Below are 21,732 nucleotides of genomic sequence, written 5' to 3' on the forward strand. Positions count from 1 at the left end.
AAAATTAGGATGATGTGTCTTAAGTACCAGGGACATAGTGGGTATTCAACAAATGTTTTCCTTCTCTCATTCCCTCCCGTTTTCCTTTCCAAATAGCCAGTGTGGGGGAGAGGGGAGTCAGATGTTTAACTCCTTGGTTTAGCTAGTGAAATAAAATTAGAATTTAGAGTATAAAAACAAAACATAATGACTCACAAAAGGGAGCTTTAAAGGCATGATTAAACTTTTCACTCTTTTTATTCACATTGCAGCTTCTAGCCACTTTGAGGCTTTCTGTACTAAAATCAATGTATATTCTCAACAGAATGAGTTCTTTTTGAAGAAACCCCAGCTTAGGCCACTGTAAATAAACTATACTGATTTCTAAGCAACAATGTGTAGGCATGATACATTGCAGAATAGGGTATCCAGTGACCTAGGCTTTTCCTAGGATAATAAAAACATTTCTTTTGTCTCTAGCCGGGACCTCCACCCACATTTAGAATCAACATAATCCAAACCTTCTCAGGGCCTCAAAAATATGCAGTGAACCAATGCCACGATTGCAAGTCTGTTTCCTTTTTTCCTGAGCATGGTTCAGGGATAACTTTAGCCACTGAATTCCTTGAGTGTCGGGATCGCCCAAGCTCTATTCTTTGCTGTGGACTCATTGTCCAGTATATAGTAAGCATTCAATAAATGGCTGAATTAATCAGTGTTCCCAATGAGAAAGGGGTGAAGACCTCTGGCTTTTGTACCCCTCAGCCTAACACCTGGTGCTGGCTCTGGGGAGCTTGCATCTGCTCTGAGGGTCAGGGTTAAGCGGTTTGAGCAAGTGGCAAGCTCACAGGTCCCGTTAGCTGAGGGCCTTACCCACGACAATCCATTTCCTCATGCAACCCAGACATGTCAGTACAAAGGCCACAGATAATCAGCAGCGTAACTCCCCCACAGGTCTCCCTCTACAGCAGGGGCATCCAATCTTTCGGCTTCCCTGGGCCACACTGGAGAAAGAAGAATTGTCTTGGGCCACACATAAAATAGACCAACACCAATGATAGCTGATAAGCTTTAAAACAATTGCAAAAAAAAAAAAAAAAAAAAAAAAAAAACCCATAATTTCTTAAGAAAGTGTACAAATTTGTGTTGGGCCGCATTCAAGGCTGTCCTGGGCTGCATGCAGGCCGAGAGTTGGACAAGCTTGCTCTAGAACCTTAAAGGAGAGAAAATCTCCTTTCAACTTTGGTTCAGGACAAGAAACATTAATTGAGTAACTACTACGTGTCAAGAACAAGAACACGGATACAAATAAGATATTAAAAAAGAACATCCTCTTGACATTCAGGCCATGCTGTCCAACCCTCCAGAAAGTGGCCTCCATGGGGATCAGGAAAGGTGTATGACAAATCACTCTGTGACCCCTAGAACACAGATCTCATCCCCACAAGTCATTCTTTTACATGCTGAAATATAGTCATTGTACTACTTCAAAGTTATTCATCAGTTTTTCTCACGTAAACTCTTACTAAAAAAAATTCTAGGCACCTTAGTGATCACTTAACTACAAGGCTGTATTTCAGAATCTCATCTTGCCTCTGGCAAGTTCCCCACAGAAGACAAACACTAAAGATGGATTTGATATAACTATGTCAAACGAGGAATAAAGCAGACAAGTGTACTCACCAAGGTACCCACAGAGCACCTGGGACTGTCTGGAGCACAAGCTGCCCACTGAGCCAGAGGGTGTTGTAACAACTGGGCAGACAGCTAGGAGTTTTAAAAAGCACAGTCATTAGCTATTTTACTGAAGAGATGCCTGGCACAGAACTATACAAAGATTCAAGTAGAAGAGGGACTCATTGAATATTCTTATCATTTCCCCAGATATAAGGTCCCTGCTACCTGGGGCCAGGGGATTAGACACTGAAGATCTAAGGAGGATTCCAGATTCTAGTCCCAGATCTTCTGGCATCCCTTAACCAGCAGTCAGACTCCTGAATTCAGTTTTCCCTTTAGCATGTTCTAATGTTAAAATAACAGCATACAATTTACAACTGAAACGGTAAAATAAATACCTTGATTTATATTAAAGATGAATAAGAAAGGCTTTGACCTCCTTTGACAAAAGACAGCCTACCTATTACGAATAAAACTTTGGTTTTCATTTGGCTGGCCTAGATTCAGTGTTCTTAAAACCACCTGTCATCATTTCTAAGCTGCATGTGAAAATTCCTTCTTGAGTCAGTCAAAGCTACAAGTGAATATTGGTTTGGGGCTACTTACCTACAGTTTAAAAAGCTAGAGCTCTCTGAAATGGACTAAACACATCTTCTACGATAGTTATTACATCCGGAAAATTTGAACTTCGCTTTCTCTAAAGTAAGAGCAACCCAATTTGTATTTTGTCCACCATATTCTTAGAAAAGAAAGCACATCCTCTCTCCCCCCAAAATACCTCAAATTGAAGAGAAAATATTGCTGAGTGTCCAAAAGTTTTTCTATTGGTGGTAGGGTCAATAAAAATATAGAATTTTTGCAGAAGAAGATGTGAATTCAAACCCCTGTTCTGTCACTGATTTCCTGTGAATCCATGGAGAAGTCTGTAAGATGAGGCAGACATAACCCTACCCCTGAGGGTTTTTATAAACTTGAAATGAGATGATATATTTAAAACAGACTGACAAATAAATGGTGGTCAAGGAATATGAGCAGTTGTCAAACTTGTGTGACAAAAGAAGCCCTGACTGCCTTTTAGGACCTGGCATGAATGTCATTCTTTCCTGGCTCCTTACATGCATTGAGTCCCTGCACCTTCCATTTTTATAGGGCACGTCTTCTAGAAGTAACACTGCCACTATTCAGACCTGACTTGAAAACTTCTTTCAACACAAGACAAAGGCTTTGTGGACTCTTCTCTTGATTTTTATTTTTATTTTTTTTTTCTATATGTGTGCCTCTTATCACTCAATTTTTAAATGGATAACAGAGACTTCTTCCATACTCTGGAACTTACCATGTCCAATATTCAGCCCACTATCAAGATCCCAGTGGCAGATTTTTCACAAATGTGTGGATTACACCTTCTAGGTGGAACACTCTTGAACTGAGATATGGGGCTCTGACTGGCCAGTGTGGCATGGAAGACGGAGACCCAACAGTGGGGATTCTATAAGCACATACTGCTATCATGTTGCCACCATATGCTGCTTCCAGCTGACATCTGCTCACATATGTTCTCACCAATAAGAAACCATGCTGTTTATTTTTAGAGGCTTCTCCACAGTCTTACAGGAAGAAAATTCCCTCAAATAACCAGTCAGCAAAGACAGGAAGCTACACTGCATATAAACTGTTTGTCACAAGATTAACAAGTCAAACAAAGTTTTCTCATTCATATCTGACCTTTAAAAAGATATGCTGAAAGTTATCTTAAATAAAAATCTCAAAGAATACAACCAGAGAAAGGCAGAATATGCAGAGTAAGTCACTTGGTTAGCAATACTTTTTCTTCGAAACTATGGCCCTATGCATTTCTTGGGGGGATTTAAGTGCTTTTCCTGGGAAACAGCACCTTCTTCAGGCCAGTGTACGCCGTGGTGCAGAAGAGGGACAATTCTATTAAACAGAATTCAGATCCCAAGGTCATCCAGGTCATAGGAAGTCTGTGTGGGAATAACGTGAGGTAATTATTGTCACTTGCAGTTTCCAGCCTGCAGTTCTCAAGCATGCACCTTTGGTTTACTTTCACTGGCTATAAAGCAGTACTAAAATCCCTTCTTTTCTTTCCTTTCTTTTTTGTTTTTAAGCAAGGCGGGAGGACAGGGAGCTCCAGTGCTGATCCAATGCCTTAGAGGTTAAGACCATGAATGAGATAGAGATGTAAGGATGCTAATAATTGTTCAGTCCACAGAAAGCAAACCTTAGTTTTAAAATAATCAGTTTTCAGGCCAGGCACGGTGGCTCACACCTGTAATCCCAGCACTTTGGGAGGCCGAGGCGGGCAGATCACGAGGTCAGGAGTTCGAGACCAGCCTGGCCAATATGGTGAAACTCCCTCTCTACTAAAAATACAAAAATGAACTGGGTGTGGTGCCATGTGCCTGTAGTCCCAGTTACTCAGGAGACTGAGGCAGAAGAATTGCTTGAACCCAGGAGGCAGAGGTTGCAGTAAGCCGAGATCACACCACTGCACTCCATTCTGGGCGACAGAGTAAGATTCCATCTCAAAAAAAGAAAAAAAAAAAAAATCAGTTTTCAATAATCTACATCATTGAAGCAGCACTGAGGTATGGATACACTCTGTTTAGAACAGTGAGGCTTTGGATATATGCAAAAAGGCTTTGTAACAAAGAAATATAAACAATTCTCAAAATCTGAGGCATGTATAGTCTTACAAACATAACTTTTTTATTTTAAATTTTATTTTATTTTATTTTAAGTTCTGGGATCCATGTGCAGGACGTGCAGGTTTGCAACATAAGTAAATGTGTACCATGCACCTATCAACCCCATCACCTAGGTATTAAGCCCTGCATGCATTAGCAATTAATCCTGATGCTCTCCCTCCCCGCTCCCCACCGACAGATCCCAGTGTGTGTTGTTCCCCTCACTGTGTCCATGTGAGAAACATAATATTTTTAGAAGAACACAGGCACTCACTAATTCATGACGGGGGACTATGAGTAACACAAGTCATAAAATAGAAAGAGTCCTAGAATTAAAACTTTGCATGGGTAATTTACAATGTAATTAAATGACTATGAAGTTAATTAACTATAAAAATGTTGGGGTTTATTTTTGCCTGCGATGACACAGCTAAGAAATAAAGCAACAAAACAAAAATACACAGTGTTTCCAGAGTATGTTTCTGAACTAACTGCACAAAAATTACCTAGCCTTCTTATCGAGATGCAGGTTTCTGGAGCCCACCTTAAAATGAATGAATTATAATCTGAATTGGGGTGGGTGACAAAGGTTTGGGAATCTACACTTATAAAGGTACATCAGCAATTATTTTGCATGGTAAAATTTGAGAACCCTGGTACAGGTTATTGTGCCTTACAGGTTAGCAAGGCCTTTCAAAAAACCTCATTTGACCTCAAAATAATCCAATCAGGTGAATCAAGGAAAAATTATTCCCTCATAAGGGCTATTTGTTCTGAGTAGGTAGTGGTTTTGTGTAGTGTGAGTGTCTATAGGATAGAGATAAACCATTCTTACTGCAATGGTATCTTAAGCAAAATTAGATGTCTTACAAATGTACAACTAAACTCCCTATCAAATAAACTCCTGCCCTAATCCCTCCAGCCTCTCCACACAAACAAACAATGCATCTCTCTTGTGATATAGCAACTCTGTAAGTAGGTACAATTATTCTTCCCAACACTGAACTACAATGAGTTTCTACTCTTAGAGAATTCTCAGCAAATGTTACTGAGGAAGGGAAAACTGATCCAAATGTATAACACTTCAGGGTCAGCTTGAATCAAGACCCTCTTTCTATAATCTGAGTACTTGTGACAGTTAATAAATTAGACATGACTTTACACATAGTTTCATTATTGATGGTGATATTTTCTGACAGTGGAATTCTTCTGAAATACCTCTCTCTCCAGGACAAGTCACCTCATTCTACATAGAAGTAAAGTGTAAGTTTAGTAGGTGGAACTGTGGCAGTTCAGGACTTAGAGATCTGATCAGTGACTGGAGTTAACACACATAATAACCTAAGGCTTAATACTATGAAGAGATACAAATGAGTGACTAAATTATTATTCAAAACAACTTAGTGTTTTAAAAATGCCTCAAGATATCTCAGATAGAAAACAGTGAAGACAGGTACAAGCAACCCAGGGTGGTGAAGTTTAACAGACACATCTGAAGGTGGAACTTGTTGCTTCAGAGCCTGAGGTCATGGCTATTATTCAACTTTGCTTCTGCTTGGCTACTTCCAGGTAGGAGTCAGAAGGTTTGGAGCACTCCTTTCTCTGTCTCCCTCTCTTTAACCTGCAGAGCCCAAAATGCCAAGGATGAACTTGAATGTAGAAATGTTTTCCCACAGAAAGCCCTGACTGACCTCCGGGGGGACTGTTCCTTGACCAAACCACCCATCCTTTGCACAGAAAAGTCCTCGGTTTGTGATTGTTTCTTTCTCCTTCTAAAGTAGAATCAGAATAAGTCATTCACACTTTTTTGGAGTTTCTAAGCCAGCGGTTTTATTACAAGAGGTCACTGCCGGGCAGGGTGGCTCACACCTGTAATCCCAGCATTTTGGGAGGCCAAGGTGGGCAGATCACGAGGTCAGGAGATCGAGACCATCCTGGCTAACACGTTGAAACCCCGTCTCTACCAAAAAAAATTAGCTGGGCATGGCGACGGGTGCCTGTAATCCTAGCTGCTCGGGAGGCCAAGGCAGGAAAATGGCATGAACCCAGGAGACAGAGCTTGCAGTGAGCTGAGATCGCACCACTGCACTCCAGCCTGAGTGACAGAGTGAGACTCTGTCTCAAAAAAAAATAACAAAAAAGAGTTCACTATAAAGGAAATAGAAACAACTTCAGTCATATTGCCATAAGATGTCAAAGCAAAAGTGAAAATAAGTGAAAATGAGATTAAGCCAATAGATAGGGAAATAAATGATCATATTTTTTAAAACCGAAATAGAAGAAATGACGAAGTTACTGCTACATCTGGTGTAAACAGAAAAATCCCTGATAAACTTGGTCTAAGAAGCATTGACATTACCAACACTGGAATGAATCCAAAACTTTAAAATTAAATTATATTTCCCAGCAAATTCCCATTTATGTTTTGGCAACAATAAATATTTTAGTGCTCTGAAAACCCACTAAAAAGTACACAGTCATCTTTTTCAGATAGAGAGATTGCAAAGACCAGTGGACTTGCGGTCATTTTAGTATCTTTCTCAAAACCAAATTTTGCATTCTTGCTCACAAGATGAAGTAACAAATAAGGATTTTTACAACAGTCTAAAATTATGAATGAATAGTTATTTGCAAACTAGCTTGTCAAGACAGATGTGGTATTTATCAGTGTGGTGTGGGTTAGATAAGAAAAGGAAAATGAACTGAGCCAAAGTCACAGTCACAACGTTTTTCTTTTTCTTTCAGAAGACCGAAAAGATGCTACAGTACTTCCTGAAACAACAACTCTGAAAGACCAGCGTTATTCTTAAATAGCTGCTCCGTGACTTATTCTTCAGAAATGCAGCGTCTCTTCTTCAGAAATAACCTGTTTCATAATTACTGACATATAGGTAGCTTGGAAGGCCTGAGGGACAGTGACACGTTAGTGGAACACGCTAGTGTGAGAGAAAAACAGCTGCCTGTGGAGGGATGGAAATGCATTCAAACTATTTCCAGAAGGTTTGGACTTCACAATATCCAGGAAGCATTTTCCATTTGCCTTAAGTTCCTCAAGTCATTGTGGTTAAGAGAACATCTAAGCCAAACATTTCTGACTTATCAGGCAGTAACAAATCCAAGCCTTCATTTGAGAGAATGAAGGGATGGTCCCGGCCCAGGAAGGATCGCTTTCTCAGCACGATGAGGCTTTCCCTCCTAACAGACACTAAAGCCAGTGAATTCAGTTACTCTTGGACAGCAATGTTTTTCCACACCAGTGAAGTGGTGTTACTGGGTTGCCCCAGGAAAGTCAGGATGCTAACGCACTGAGAGAACATGTTGCGCTGTGAATAACTATCCAAGGCCTTAGTGTGGCTTCCCCTCTCTGATATCATTTCTACTCCTCAAACCCTCTGCAGTGACTGTTGGCCAGCCCCTCCCCTTCATCTCATCCAGCTTTCTCTTTGAGATTTCTTTTTTTTTTTTTTTCCAGATGAAGTCTAGCTCTTGTCTCCCAGGCTGGAGTGTAGTGGCACGATCTCGGCTCACTGCAACCTCTGCCTCCCAGGTTCAAGCAATTCTCCTGCCTCAGCCTCCCGAGTAGCTGGAATAATAGGTGCCTGCCACCATGCCCGGCTAATTTTTGTATTTTAAGTAGAGATGGGGTTTCACCATATTGGCCAGACTGGTTTCAAACTCCTGACCCAGGTGATCCACCCATCTTGGTCTCCCAAAGTGCTGAGATTACAGGTGTGAGCCACTGCATCAGGCTTCCTTTTTTAGATTTCCACACTATAATGTCATACTATTGCTAAAGCCTCCTTTAAAATGAATTGTCTGACAGCTAAGAGGCGGCTGTGGCCAGTGCTTGGTTGCAGAGGTGAAATGAGGTCTACGTGAGTGTAACCACAGCTGCCTGACCTGCCACAGCCTTGACTCCAAATGTCCTGGCTTCTTTTCAACTGGTGGAGGTGATGAGAGACAAGGCACCTGTGAGAAGAAGCGAAATCAGCCCCAGAAGTGCATTACACAGAAGTCCCGCCTGTATGTCAGCCTTTTATAGGCAACATCCCCTCTGTTCTTTGATTTTGGACTTTGGGATCCAGAAAAACAAACAGGCAAGTACTATGTGACTCATATGCACCTTCAGAGATCAGTTCAAAGAGTTTAAACAATTTTTCCCGGTTGGGTGTGGTGGCTTACATCTGTGATCCCAGCACTTTAGGAGGCAGAGGCAGGAGGATTGCTTCAGGCCAAGAGTTCAAGACCAGCCTGAGTAACATGAGGAGACCCTGACTCTACAAAAAATTGAAAAAATTAGCCAGGCATGGTGGTGCATGCCTGTGGTCCCAGCTATTCTAGAGGCTGAGACAGGAGGATCACTAGAGCCCAGGAGATGGCGGCTTCAGTGAGTCATGTCTGTGCCACTTACTCCAGCCTGGGCAACAGAATGAGACTGCCTCAAAAAAAAAAAAAAAAAAAAAGTCCTCTAAAATTTTATATACCCTGTGAAACAAATGGCAAATCTTGAGATGTCAAAAATAAAATAAAAACAAAAAAATCTTGATTCCAAGACTCAGGCTGGGAAGAGAATATACTATGTGGATCTCCTGTTCTTGATTCCACAGATGGGCTCCTAACATTCATTAACTAGAAAACATTTCTGAGGGCAGATGTCATGCCTCCACTTAATTTCATTTTCCATGTACTCCTGCTACAGCACTCTATACCATGTGCACACAGACCGCTATTCTTTCATTTCACAAGCATTTATGTGATTTCACTGATTCTATATATTTTGCATATTCTATTATCTCTAAAATCCAGATTCTCTCTTGTAATCAATGGCTAAGTTAATTGGCAGTGATATTTAGTTAATGTCATAACTAATAGTTAAATGGGAAGTGATATTTCTTTGTTAGTGGCACATGAAATAGTGGTGCATTTTAAAGTCAATGAGATTCGATGAATACTAGCTGCTGCGCAAAGAAGGCCAGAAGCAGCTGCAGCAGATGCTTTTTCACACACATCATCCTTTACAACCCCTAGAAAGTCAATGTTCTTCTTTACAAATGAAGAAACTGAGGCTGGGCTAAGTGAAGGGGTTGCAAATCCAGCTGCAAAGCCAACAACTGCAGACCCAAGATCTGAATTCAGTAGGAAGCAACTTAAATATCAATGAGGCAATTTTAATAACTTGCACTGAGAGAGCCAAGTTGCTAACCAAAACAGGACCACTCTTTAACAATTGCCACAGGCCTGGAGTAGGATTTCTTGTCTTTGATGTTACCGCTTCCCTTTCAGCCTCTGAGATTCCTTTGGTACAATTCCCTTTTATTTATTCTCCTTTCTTTATTTAATGGGTCTGTCTAGCTCCAAAGTCCACATTCATTGTACATCATCTTGCCTTCTCAAATAAATTAATTCTCTGAAATAGGAATGCCCTATCAATAAATAGGAGTGCCCTATCAATAAAATTTATCAAAATTTTTGTGAGGAAAATGATTGCAGTTCAAAAACAAAACCAAGGCTGGGCGTGGTGGCTCAGGTCTATAATCCCAGCACTTTGGGAAACCTAGGCGGATGGATCACTTGAGATCAGGAGTTCGAGACCAGCCTGGCCAACATGGTGAAACCCCATCTTGACTAAAAATACAAAAATTAGCTGGGCATGGTGGCGCATGCCTGTAATCCCAGCTACTTGGGAGGCTGAGGCAGGAGAATCGCTTGGACCCAGGAGGCGGAGGTTGCAGTAAGCTGAGATCGTGTCACTGCACTCCAGCCTGGGTGACGGAGCAAGGCTCTGTCTCACAAACAAACAAACAGAAACAACCAAAGGCTTAATAAATCACACTTTTTGTATCAATTAAGTGCAGAAATAAAAGTTGAATGTGTTAGATGCAAGAAAAAAAAAGCCTAGGTTGTGTGCTTCACAGGTATATTTTCTCAGAGCTTGTGAATGTAATTCTTGTTAACAGAGGAGAGTCACCATTCTCTCATGGATGTATTACATCATTTATTAAGATGGCAAGAAAGGTCATGTTCTCTATTTCCTGGGCTCTGTATTAGGTCTTCTATTACCTGTGGTGGCTGAAAGTCTAATTTCCATAACACATCACTAATAGAAATAGCTATTTCCATTTCCTCAGCTGTCAAAAGGACAATATGAGTATTAACCTCATAGGATTGCTTGTGAGTATTAAAGAGTATATACATGTAAAATATTTAAAACTATGCTTGGCCTATAAGTCTTTAATAAAGGTTAGCTATGCTTTGCCTATAAGAAGTCCTCAATAAAGGTTAGCTTTAATCATCATTATTACCACCTTCATTATTATCTGAGAGTTGGAAACAGAAAAGATATGGTTATGAGAAGCCCTGTGCTCTTTAGCATAGTGACATGACCCATCAGACACATTTTCCCTGATAATGAAGGTCAGAACATTTCATCTCTCCACATCTCCTGACCCTGACACCTCTTTGAACTCACAGATTCTTCTCCTTCCTGTAGTTCAATCTTATTCTCTAAAGGAAATGCTCATTCATTGGTCAAACATTCCTTGATCAAACACAATATGCTAAGTTCTATAAGAATACAGGTAAGTTAGACTTGAAGGCCTTCTCATAGGAGAATTAGATAGTGCCAGACATGGTGAATTACCAACCCTATGTGCTGTGTTTCCAGCCCCACCCCATCCCTGCCCTGAAGTGGCAGAGGCCACCTAAGGAACAATCTGAGTGAGCAAAGGAAAGAGATCCACTGAGTGGAACTATCACAAAGGAAAGAATGAGCTGGAGGTTCCAAGACATCCCAGGTTAATGGAAGGGGTGTCCGAGGCATTGCTTATAATCACATTTTCATCTCTCTAAAATCCAGACCCTCTCTTAAAATCAATGGCATGTTCACTGGAGTGATATTTTTTTCTTAACGGCACATAAAATAACAGTACACCCTAAAGTCAAAGGCATTGGAGACTCAGAGAATTGCTACCAGGCAAAGAAGGCCTACTCCATGCCAGAAGCAGCTGCACTAGGTGTTTCTTCACATATGTCATCATCAATCCTTTACAATCCTAGAAGGTGAGTGTTACTTTCTTCATCTTTACAAGGGAAGAAACTGAGGCCTGGTTAAGTAAAGGGGGTGCTATCTCCCACAAACTCAGGGCATATGATGTGTGAGCACTCGACCACCCATGCATGCAGACATTCCCTCACAGTGAAGGAAAAGAAGGCAATTAGGAGATGGTGGGGAAAAGGCCAAGGGGCAGTTTTATTCCGAGTCAAGACCACCAAGCCAATTCAGGAAGTAAGGTAGTGGTGAGAGTGTGGTACAGTTAAACACCCAGTTCTGGATATCAGCGCTTAGAAAAGAAACAAAACAACCAACCATCAAAAGCAGCTTGTGGTTGTAGCATGATGCAAATTTATTCTAAACAAATGACAGAAGCAAACTTTTCAGTCTAAACAAACCCATCAAAGAATTCCCTAAAATATTATTAAATCTAAAATAAAATACCTGGAGAACATTGAATTCCCAGGTTAAAAACTATCATTGTTTAAAGGATATCTTTTAAAATGAAAGCACATATATGCCTTCAAAATGACAATGGACATTTGTTTATCTTGCAGAGCCACATTTCATCAAGCTGTGCAGAATCTGCAAAATGGAATACACCCTTGAGCAGAAGCGCTGCCTAAATAGAGCAAGCATATAGGGCAAATCCAAATCCTCTCTCCGGGAGCCCATCAGTACCGGAAACGCTACATCAAGATAGCGGAAAGGGCTATTTCCAGAGCTCTTACATGCAGTCTCTTGCTCGCTGCTCACCTTACTCCTGAACCTATAACAGGGCGGGGTGAAGTGGGTGAGGGGCAGGGGGAGGCGGGCTGGAGTGGCAGTGGGCCAGAGTCCCACTCCAGTGGTGACCCTGCACACTTCTCCCAGGTCCAGGAGCCTCCTCTCTAATTTCTCGAACCTTCTAAATATGCAGCCTAAAGTGTGTTGTAATCTCTGGGCAAAGGACTACAAGTCAGTGACCTCCTTGGTTCTAACCCAGATGTGATGTGGGTTCAACAGTGAGTCATTAGCCCTTTTTTCACATCTCAGTTTCCTCTAGGAAAAATGATCTGTCATTCTTTCATATCTTTATATGAAAGATGCTGCGACTAGGTTACATCACCATCTTTTCTCCAGGGAGAAGTCGTCATTCAAAAAGTGCAACTCCTCGAGTAGACCACAGGGGTTGCTGTGGAGACACAGTGGCCTCCCCCAACCCCTTCCTTCTGTGAGGTGGAGAGGTCCCCACCTGCCCCTCAACCTCTGCAAAGCCCCTCTTTCATCGGGTGGGGTCTTCTCAGGAAAGGCATAAAGCTGGCTGGCCTCACTTGGCAACACAGACAACCCAACTGCTTTAGTTATAAATAGTATACTTCTTTGAGAGGTTTTTCTAGTCTTTGAAAAGTAAAAAAAGAGGAAATCCTGAAGGAGGAGCATGTGGCCTAACTTAAATGTAACCACAATTAGGCACTAGAGTTAGTACAAGCAACGATGCAATAAAAAAGGGAGAATTAAAGTTTGGTCTGTTGTGTATTAATAACTCAATCATTCTGGAAGTCAAGGAGTTCAAGTCTGTCTTTGATATGCTCCTTTTTCTTTCTGTTTCTCTTACACCCACATACAAACACACACACAGGGAATCCTAAAAAATAAAATAGTAAAAATGCTTACTACATAAAGCAAAAATACCACTATGTTCCAGCAATGGCTAACATTTCCCTTCATTGGGCAACTGGCCAACAGACCAGCAACTTGTATATAGAAAGACATATTCATGAATTGAATGCTAAGTCACATTCCCCAAAACCATAGTGTCATTGGTATTCATTCTACATTCCACAATTTAACTTGGAAAATTACAGAGGAAATAGAAAAGGAGATTGCTTCATGTTAAATGTTTAACATTCATGTGAAACAACTACAAAGGAAATCTCATTGTGATTTTTCAGGCTGTATATTTTCAGTGTACCTACTTCAAAATGGTAGAATAAATCGAGATGATTATTTACTTTCTTCCGTTGCCTAGCTTGGAGATTCCACTCTTTATTAACATAAACTGCTTATTTCCCTTGCAAGGAGAATCCATGATAATACCTCACTTCTTTTTTCTCTGTTCTAACATCACACTGCTGCTGACTGAAGCTAGTAATGGATAGCTCAACACCATCATTTAAGCTAAATAAATGGGAAGTTTTGATGTCTCTAATTTAAGACCACAAAAAATAAAGTACATACCATATACAATGGTCTAATCCACACTCCATTTAATTAAGATAAGTGTCTGACTATCCTCCTATTCAGTATTCTCATTTGAATATCCTTTGATCATAAAGATATTTTATTTTTGTTATTATTTTCTAAATGGTACTGTTAACAGAATTCAGTAACCCCAAACAAATACCAGGGCTCCTCAACAGGGGCATTACTGACATGGTGGCCAGGATAATTCTTTGGTGTTGGGAGGGGGCATTGCCCTGTGCATTATAGGATGGTTAGAAACATCCCTGGCTGACCCACTGAATGCCAGTAGCACCCCTCCACCTCCAGTCATGACAACCCAAAGTGTCTCTGGACATTGCCAAATGTTCCAGTGGGAGTAGAGGTGGGGGGATGGCGGCAGTACGAAATCACCAGGGTTAGAACCACAACATGTGCTGACTGGTTACAGTGAAAAGGGGAGAGAAAAGAAAGACAATGAAACTTTGTGTCTCTTCCTCTTTTTGATTGTCCAACTCTCTACAGATTTTTACATGTCAATTATTTGAATTCTTCCTGTGTATAACTGAATCACCGTTTCTAAGTTTCTAAAACCTTGTGCAGCATCTTTCGAATAGATGTGCCTCGAACTTCAAATGGATTGTTAAACTACTAGAGGTCCACTAATTCCCAGTGGGCAAACTATCGGTAAACCTTAGCATAACTCCACTTTGAGTCTTAAACTAACAGCACGTGAAAAGATCAATACGAATAAATTCAAAACTAATCAGACTCCTTCTTTAAATGTTGACACAGTATTATTTATAGCCCATAAATACATTCTTGACTAAAATTCATCCTAGGAGATTGGCACCTGGCCAGTTCTATTCATATTTACTGTATTTATATAGTACACTTGGCCAAGGATAATATTTAAGACAAAATATGCCTGAGGGCATATACAATATCTCTTATATTTTTATTTTTAAATCTCCACATTGCTAAAAATATGTAGTCTGAACTTTATAAAATGTCCCACAAAGGGCTATCAGCAATCTGTAATGATATATAGCTCATTGAGTATAATTAGAGCATATTTGTAATACTTGAGCTGAAGTCACTCCCTGAACGCTAATAAGTTGGTGGTAAAAAATGAACCAGTGATCTTTCCCATGCCTTCATCTCTGGGGCTTATGACCCTCGCCAGATTCACTGCAAGGAATGGCAGGCACACTCCCTCCCCACAGCCACTTCAGTGACAGCTGAGTTAAAAGTTAGGCAGAAAAGTCCTAAAGAGGGAAAGCTAGTATATAAGCCAATACTGTACTTTCAATTTGCTTTTTAAAAATACGTTTTTTTCTTTTTTCTTTTTTGGAAAGGTTTGCTATATTCCAGTATAACTAGAAAGTGCTGGAAAATCAGTTAACCTATTTTCTATAAAATTATCCAGTCCTTGCACAGTAGTATCGGACCTGCTATTAATATGGCTTTCTGCTCCTAAACTTCCACACAGAATACAGACTTTTTAAAGCCTGTTTTCTTTGTATGAAAACTGGCAGCATATTTTATTTATCCTGGATGTATCGGAGGTTTTCATTTATTTGGTGGCTGGGGTGAAATGGAGAGGAGAATCCACACATTGATGTTAAATGCCATACTCTGAAATTCTCCTAATAATCTAGAAATTTTTCCAGTTTGTTGATGACCATGACCCCGGGTTGGACCATCTCAGCTCCTCAGACTGAAATGTGTTTGAGAGAACAAAGAACTAATGCCCTCTTGGGTTACTTGCTCTCTCCACACCTATTCAGTAATGAGATCAGAGCTCCTTTCTGTGTTATAAAAGCACTGGGAGTTTATTAGACCTCTTGCATATAAACATTGAAAGATGAGCTATTCAGGTTCTACATAACATACTCTCCGCTCTACCCAAATACCAGTAGAACCAATGCACGTGCTAGAGAAAGCAAACTGACTCAACTCTTTGTTTGTCTCAATGGTTCTGGACTAATTAATGAACTTTCTTTCCTAATATCTCCTTGGCTCCACCTCAGATAGAAAACTTTACTTCTCAAAGGGGATACCCAGGGGCGGAGTGTATTTATCACCACTGTTATGGATAGCGCCATAATTACAATAATAAAATCATCCTGCTTGCCAGAATTCTCTGCATCTGTTCTGCTATTGAACAAGAACAGGAGAAGTTGCAGCAAAATAAAGGTCACTAGGAAGACTGGGGTTAGATACATGGGCTGACTTCCGAGACCATCAAGTACAAGACATGGCAGGTCACATAGCTAGGACTTGCCAAATTAAAAATAAATATTAAAAAAGAAAAGCATCACCCTGCAATTAGAACCTTTAAGATAAAATTACCAAGATGGCTGTATTATCTATTTAGGCAAGACACAGGGACTTTGCAAAGGCAGCCAGCAAGTATATAGGGCATGGAAAGGGGAGGAGAGAAATGAGCAACCAATGAAAAGTTTATGACTTGCGATTTGGAATACACAAATGTTGAAGAGGTTCCCCCCACCCCCCACCGCCCCCACTTTGCTTTTTCTTCTTCCTGGTATTTAACCCTCTCAGGTATCAGTGAATGATGCTGCCTCTTTTCTTTTCTTTCTTCTCTCTCTCTCTCTCTTTTTCACTCTGAAATAATTCTACACTGTCTCTTCCTTTCCTCTACAATAAATCATTTCACTCCTATTGCTACCGTATGCCAGCTGGTTTTGAGGACACTGTTCTCAGAGAAGCCAGTTTGGAAAAAAAAAAAAAAAAAAAAAAAACGGCTATCATCTACTCTGAGTTTTAGGAATGCATTGAAGTAAGTGCAGGAAGCCTACGAAAAGGCAGGAGCAGGATAACAGACCCGTAAGAAAAATGATCTGCTACACTGGAGATCTGAAGAAGGCAGGTTTGAGTGTATTCTGAAAAATAACGTGAACTAAAACCTTTTAAAACAGTCAGAAACGGAGTTGTCCTTTCTACACTCCAGGTGAAGTGAAAACGGAACGTGGTTATAGGATTTTGCCTTTGGGTAAAGAAACACCTAGTGATAGCAAACGACACATCAAGGACTGAGGGTTTCCAGGTAGGTTTCTCGAGGGGTCTCCAAACCGGGTTTTGTCTCGGCGATGCTGACATTTTTAGGGGAGTTAGAGACAATAGAGAAGACTTGGGGAACCAGTTGATAGGTCAGCACGGAAAGGGGGCGCTTTCCGGAGAGGCTAGCTTTGAGACACTTTTTTTTTAACCCTTCGTGCACCAGTTCGGCGCGCTCCACGCCAATCGGAGCAAAGAAAACAAACCTACCAAGATTCCCCAGTTTAACTCTGCCCCTGGGAGCACCTCAGTTTGACAGAGTGGGGCTGACTGCTAGCTGGTGGCGGACTAAAGAACTTCAGTGAAGAGAAAAAGAGAATAACGCCTTTTAAAGCGCTGAATTGTTAGGGGGAAGGGAAAGATGGAGAAAATAAAGTACAAAGTAAACGTTTTAAAGCCTAGTGGCCTCAGGCATACAACTGGAAAGGAGGTGGATGGGGCGAAGGACAGGAGAATGGGAAAAAAGCGAACGGGAACCGCGAGAGGGAAGGGCGATTCCGGGAGCTGCTGCGTTTTTGAGAGCTCCGGGCAGCGCTAAACCTCGGGGGATGGAAGTCAAAATGAGTACTTACTTTCGGAGGGGAAGAAGGGCGGCATGTCTATTTTGTAAACCTCCTTGGCGTAGTACTCCTCGTCGCTCCTCTCGCGCTCGCAGGCGGCCGCTCTCCGGCTCGCCTTCTCCTGGAGCAAGTCCCTGGTGCTGTTGTAGATGGAAATCACCTCCGGGGGGACTTCCTCGGGCTCAGGATAGTCTTCTGGGGGACTGGTGAGCTTCAGCTTGCTCAGGATCTGCCCGCGGATCGCCTCGATCCTCTTGCGCATGAACTGGTCCATATCGAGTGTGCTGCAGGTAGACAGGCTGAGCGCGACCGTGACCAGATGCAGGATCAGAAAAGCGCTCAGCACACAGTAGTGCATTTTTTAAAAAGGTGGAAAAAAAAAGTTGTTTTTAAAAGTCAGAAGAAAAAAAAAAGAAATCAACAATTCTCAAAGTATAGATCAAGGAGAGTTGTTTTTTTTTGTTTGTTTGTTTGTTTTGTTTTGTTTTTGATGCGACACTTTTGCAAACAATCTAGTCAATGCCCAATAGAAAAACGTATCTTGCTTGAATTCCTTTAAAAAAAAAAAAGAAAAAAAAAGGCTAGTAGTTCCAAAAGTGGAAATACTAATACGGGACGGGCAGAGGGAACCCTGACTTTGGAGAGTAAGAAAAAAAAAAAATTCTTGGAGCAACGAGATGGGGGAAAAAAAAAAGAGACGAGTGGCTATTAAGTAGAAATAAATTTAAGAGGAGGAAATGGAGTTCAGTGTGTCAGTCTCGGGTGCGGAGTGGCGGATCTGAACTCTGCTCCTCCGGCCAAAAGGGAAGAGATGAAAAAAGGTCCCGGGGCTGGCAGCTGGCGAACTGACGGGAGGGGCGCCGGGAGCGCGGTGAGGGGGGCCGCAGAGGCTGACCTGGGCTGAAATTTATATATTTAAAGAAGGAGCGGTTCGGCCCTGCCTTCCACTGCGGCGCTGAGAGCAGGAGCAGCAGCAGCTCCGGAGCAGAGAAGCGCACACGTGTGTGCGTGTGTGTGTGTGTGTGTGTGCGCGCGTGTGCGCGCGCTGGGGGCGAGCCCGGCGCGCCGCGGGGAGGAGGGTGCGCTTCGCACCGCGCTCGGGACTCGGTCGGGTGCCGCAGGGGCCGCAGAGGCTGCAGAGGCGGCGCGGATCCTGCTCCGGGAGCTGCGCGCCGTGGCCTACACCCGGGCGGGCGCGCGCTGACCCGCTTGGTTACTCCACGTTGCTGCCGCCGCCGCTTGCAAACGCTTCCAGCCTCCAGCTCCCTCCTTCTCCTGCTCCTCCTTCTCTTGCTCCAAACGCCAACCCAGCCACAGACGATCGGCCGTCGCGGTTCCGTTCACCCCCTGCGGATCACAACGGCAGCCCTTGCGACACCCTGGCTGGGGAGTTTTATTCCTGAGGGGGTTGCGCAGGGGCTCCCTTGGACTTCCACCCTTTCCCAACCTCTCCTGCCTTCTCCCCAACGTGGAATTGCTCGCTTAGGGTAGGTAGGCACTTGCCACCCTAAAATAGACCCTCTCTGCCTCCTCCTGTCTGCAGCCGAGCAGCCCCCTCAGTTTGTTCCTGGATGACTCCCTAGACCGTTAGGCTGATATTCTCCATCCCCCTCCCCTGCCTCTTTCACTTGCGCTCTCACTCTGCTGTCTTTCTCTTTCTATCTCTATCTGTCTCTCTCTTGTCAGGAGCTTCTGGAGCTCCGCTCGGAGCGAACCTTCTGCTGCCAGCAGATAACATCACGATCTTGCCGGAGAGGAGAGATTTATAAGTTCTCTCTGAACCACGTGTCTGCCTTCAACAAAGTGACGTGCTAGGATTACAGTCAGAAGTCCTCTCGTTACTTAGACCACGAGCTCTCCCCTAACCGTTGAGGGGGTGTGGAAATGAGGACCGCTGTGGGGAAGGGAGGAAGGCGGTGGAATGTGCGCCCTGACAATAGTGATTTACGGTATTTACTTTCTAGTCATTTTGGACAGGTCTGTTGAAGGACAATCAAGTTTCCCGTTTTTACTTAGTGGAACTCAGTCACAGCCTCCCAAACTGAATCACTTGCCCTAGAATGGAAGGCTTTCCTCCTGTATTATGTGTGCACACACACCCCTGTGGGAGGGAGCACCAGTCTACTCAGGGCCAGGCCAGTCCTGAAGACATACCTTCCAATCTTTTAAATTCATGTCCTACCTCTAATTTTCTGGGATGCCTTAACAGGTTGTCATCCTAGAGTTTATTTTGTTAGTTTGTTGTTTACAATATAGCCCTCTGTTTATGAACTGCTGGAAAACAGAGATCCATCAATTTTACCTAAAGAATAAGGTATATTTGTCTGTTTCACTGATTTGAATGAATGGTCACCTTTATCATTTGCTGCCTAAGCCACTTCTTGTATGGCTTTCTCTTCACCTTCTTGCTAGGCTAAACATTATCAACCAACTTCATTCTTTTCACAGCATTAATCCAGGAAGCTGGAATTTTAGTGTTTGATGTCTACTGTTCTACACTACTCATAACTTGACATTTTCAATTTCAACCAAGTCTAAATTAGATGAATACAAGAATAACTCTTACCACTGTTCCACTTTCCCTTTTTCTTTTATTTTACCTTTAGTTACTCAAAGTCAACATTTTCATTTCGGCATGACTCTGCAGCCATACTGACTAGACAGATGATTTAAATTGGAAACTCTGTTGAATTTACCCCCAAACCCAAGATCTCTATACTATTCCCTAGTTCAGATGTTCCCTAGTTCAGAAAAGTCACAAAGAACTTTCTATCACTTTTGAAATTTATACTTTAGATGTATATGGGGCCTAGATTATTAGTAGAGCACTGAATAAATAAAATAATAATAGCTAACATATACTACACTTAGTAATTTGATGTGTGTTGTGTATGGTCATTTAATCTTCACAATAAACCTATAAAGTAGGTATTATTATCCATATTTGGCAGATGAGGAGACAGGTACAAAGAAGTTAAGTACTTTGTTCGAGACCACAGTAAGTGGTAGAGCTGGATTTTTGCAGTCAGGATCCACTATGTTCTTACCTACTATGTACTTGTGAGAAACAGTGGTCCCAGAATATGTTCTGACAAACAGGAATTCTGGGGTCAAACAAGTCTGGGAGATACTGGGTACTCTCCTGTCCTCTTAGATTCCTCATTCCGGAACATTTTCATGTTGAAGGCTCTGAAACTCGTGTAGAAGAGAAGACCTTTTCACTCTTTTAACCCAGCATTTTCCGAACTCCCTTGAATACAGAATTTTTTCCATTATCACACATTGAAAAACTCTGGAATAAAATAATTGGTCCAACTCACCATTTCTGAGTAATTCTAAAAATTATGTATAAATCAGCACCAGCAGGTTCCTTTCCTTGACACCAGTTTTGAATTGAAGCAACTTGAAAGGAGTTAGAAACCAGCTACCATCCCAGTAGCCCAAGGAAAAGATAATCAAGAGGTGCTACTGTCAGCCTAGTAGTTTCATCCAGTTAAGTCCTCCCTCTGAGATCAGTTTGAGAACTGCAGTAGGCTAGCTCTACAGATTGGAAAAAAAGTGAATATTCCTACATCTGTGGCCATTATAGACACAGAGCAGGAGCTCCAAACCAGAGCTACTGAGTGAAGATGCTGCTGTGGAATATGGCTGGTTACCTGAGTTAGCTATCACCATATTTTGCTGAGGATATAGGTTCAGCTTCCCCACAAGCCAGTGAGCATCTTTCATGTTTACAGACAACCTTCTTGGTACAGATACTGATGCACCTTAAGTAGATTCAGATTAGAGTGCAGATAGAGTAGCAAGAGTCCGTTTACATCACTTCTAGGAAAACGGCGTCTAAACATAAATTCTGATGGCCACCCCTCTTCCTTACATAGACATATACAGTTTTGTTCATAATACTTAGTTTATTGAGTACCTATTGCTCACTTAACAGCTCCTTAGACCTGAGACCCCTGACTTACTCATAAAAGGCTACTTTAATTTCCCCAAAGCCCAGGAGGGTAAGACGGGAGGTATTGGTAGAAGCTGCTGGAATGGGTAAGTGCAGTAAGTGAGTATAGCAGGAGAGGAGGAGCCCCTTTCCACCTCTCAAATGATCAGTTCTTTGAAGACCTAACAGGCAAGATTGCTAGAGCTGTATCCCTGGTAACTGTAAATGAATCCTTTCTTCTATTAAATAACTATTATAATGTTTTTTCATCTCTATATTTAAGAGGCAAAACATTCACTAAATTTATGGAGGTCTTATGTGCCAGGGTCTCCACAGTCTTCATGGTAAAATGGTATTTAAATGATATACACCATCTTGATTACTTCAAGGAGGCAGGAGAGTACAGTGGTTTAAAGAGCAGGCTCCAGTCATGGTTTCTTGGGTTCAGATTTCTGTCACTTTCTGGCTTTGTGATCCTGAACAAGTTACTGACTCTGTGAGTTTCTTATCTTATCATGTCTTTATTTCTGTCAG

At 41.9% G+C, this 21,732-nt stretch overlaps 1 protein-coding gene across 3 annotated transcripts in view; it reads right to left on the reverse strand.

The window, feature by feature from the left end:
* Window positions 1-19,148, reverse strand: part of TGFB2 (transforming growth factor, beta 2) — a 95,477-nt gene extending 76,329 nt beyond the window's left edge. The window contains exons 1-3 of one of the 3 annotated variants that reach the window (XM_011987372.1): window positions 18,709-18,994; window positions 17,274-18,608; window positions 1,663-1,746 (exon numbers count right to left, since the gene is read on the reverse strand). In XM_011987372.1, coding sequence (XP_011842762.1) covers window positions 1,663-1,746; window positions 17,274-17,619 — 430 coding nt within the window. In that variant the 5' untranslated portion in view covers window positions 17,620-18,608; window positions 18,709-18,994. Of the gene's footprint in view, window positions 1-1,662; window positions 1,747-17,273 lie in introns of all 3 variants that reach the window. The other 2 variants (XM_011987371.1, XM_011987373.1) reach the window with 2 other exon arrangements.
* Window positions 19,149-21,732: the final 2,584 nt, after the last annotated feature.

This window comes from Mandrillus leucophaeus, unplaced genomic scaffold (assembly GCF_000951045.1).
Source record: "Mandrillus leucophaeus isolate KB7577 unplaced genomic scaffold, Mleu.le_1.0 Scaffold309, whole genome shotgun sequence".
Classification (NCBI taxonomy): domain Eukaryota; kingdom Metazoa; phylum Chordata; class Mammalia; order Primates; family Cercopithecidae; genus Mandrillus; species Mandrillus leucophaeus.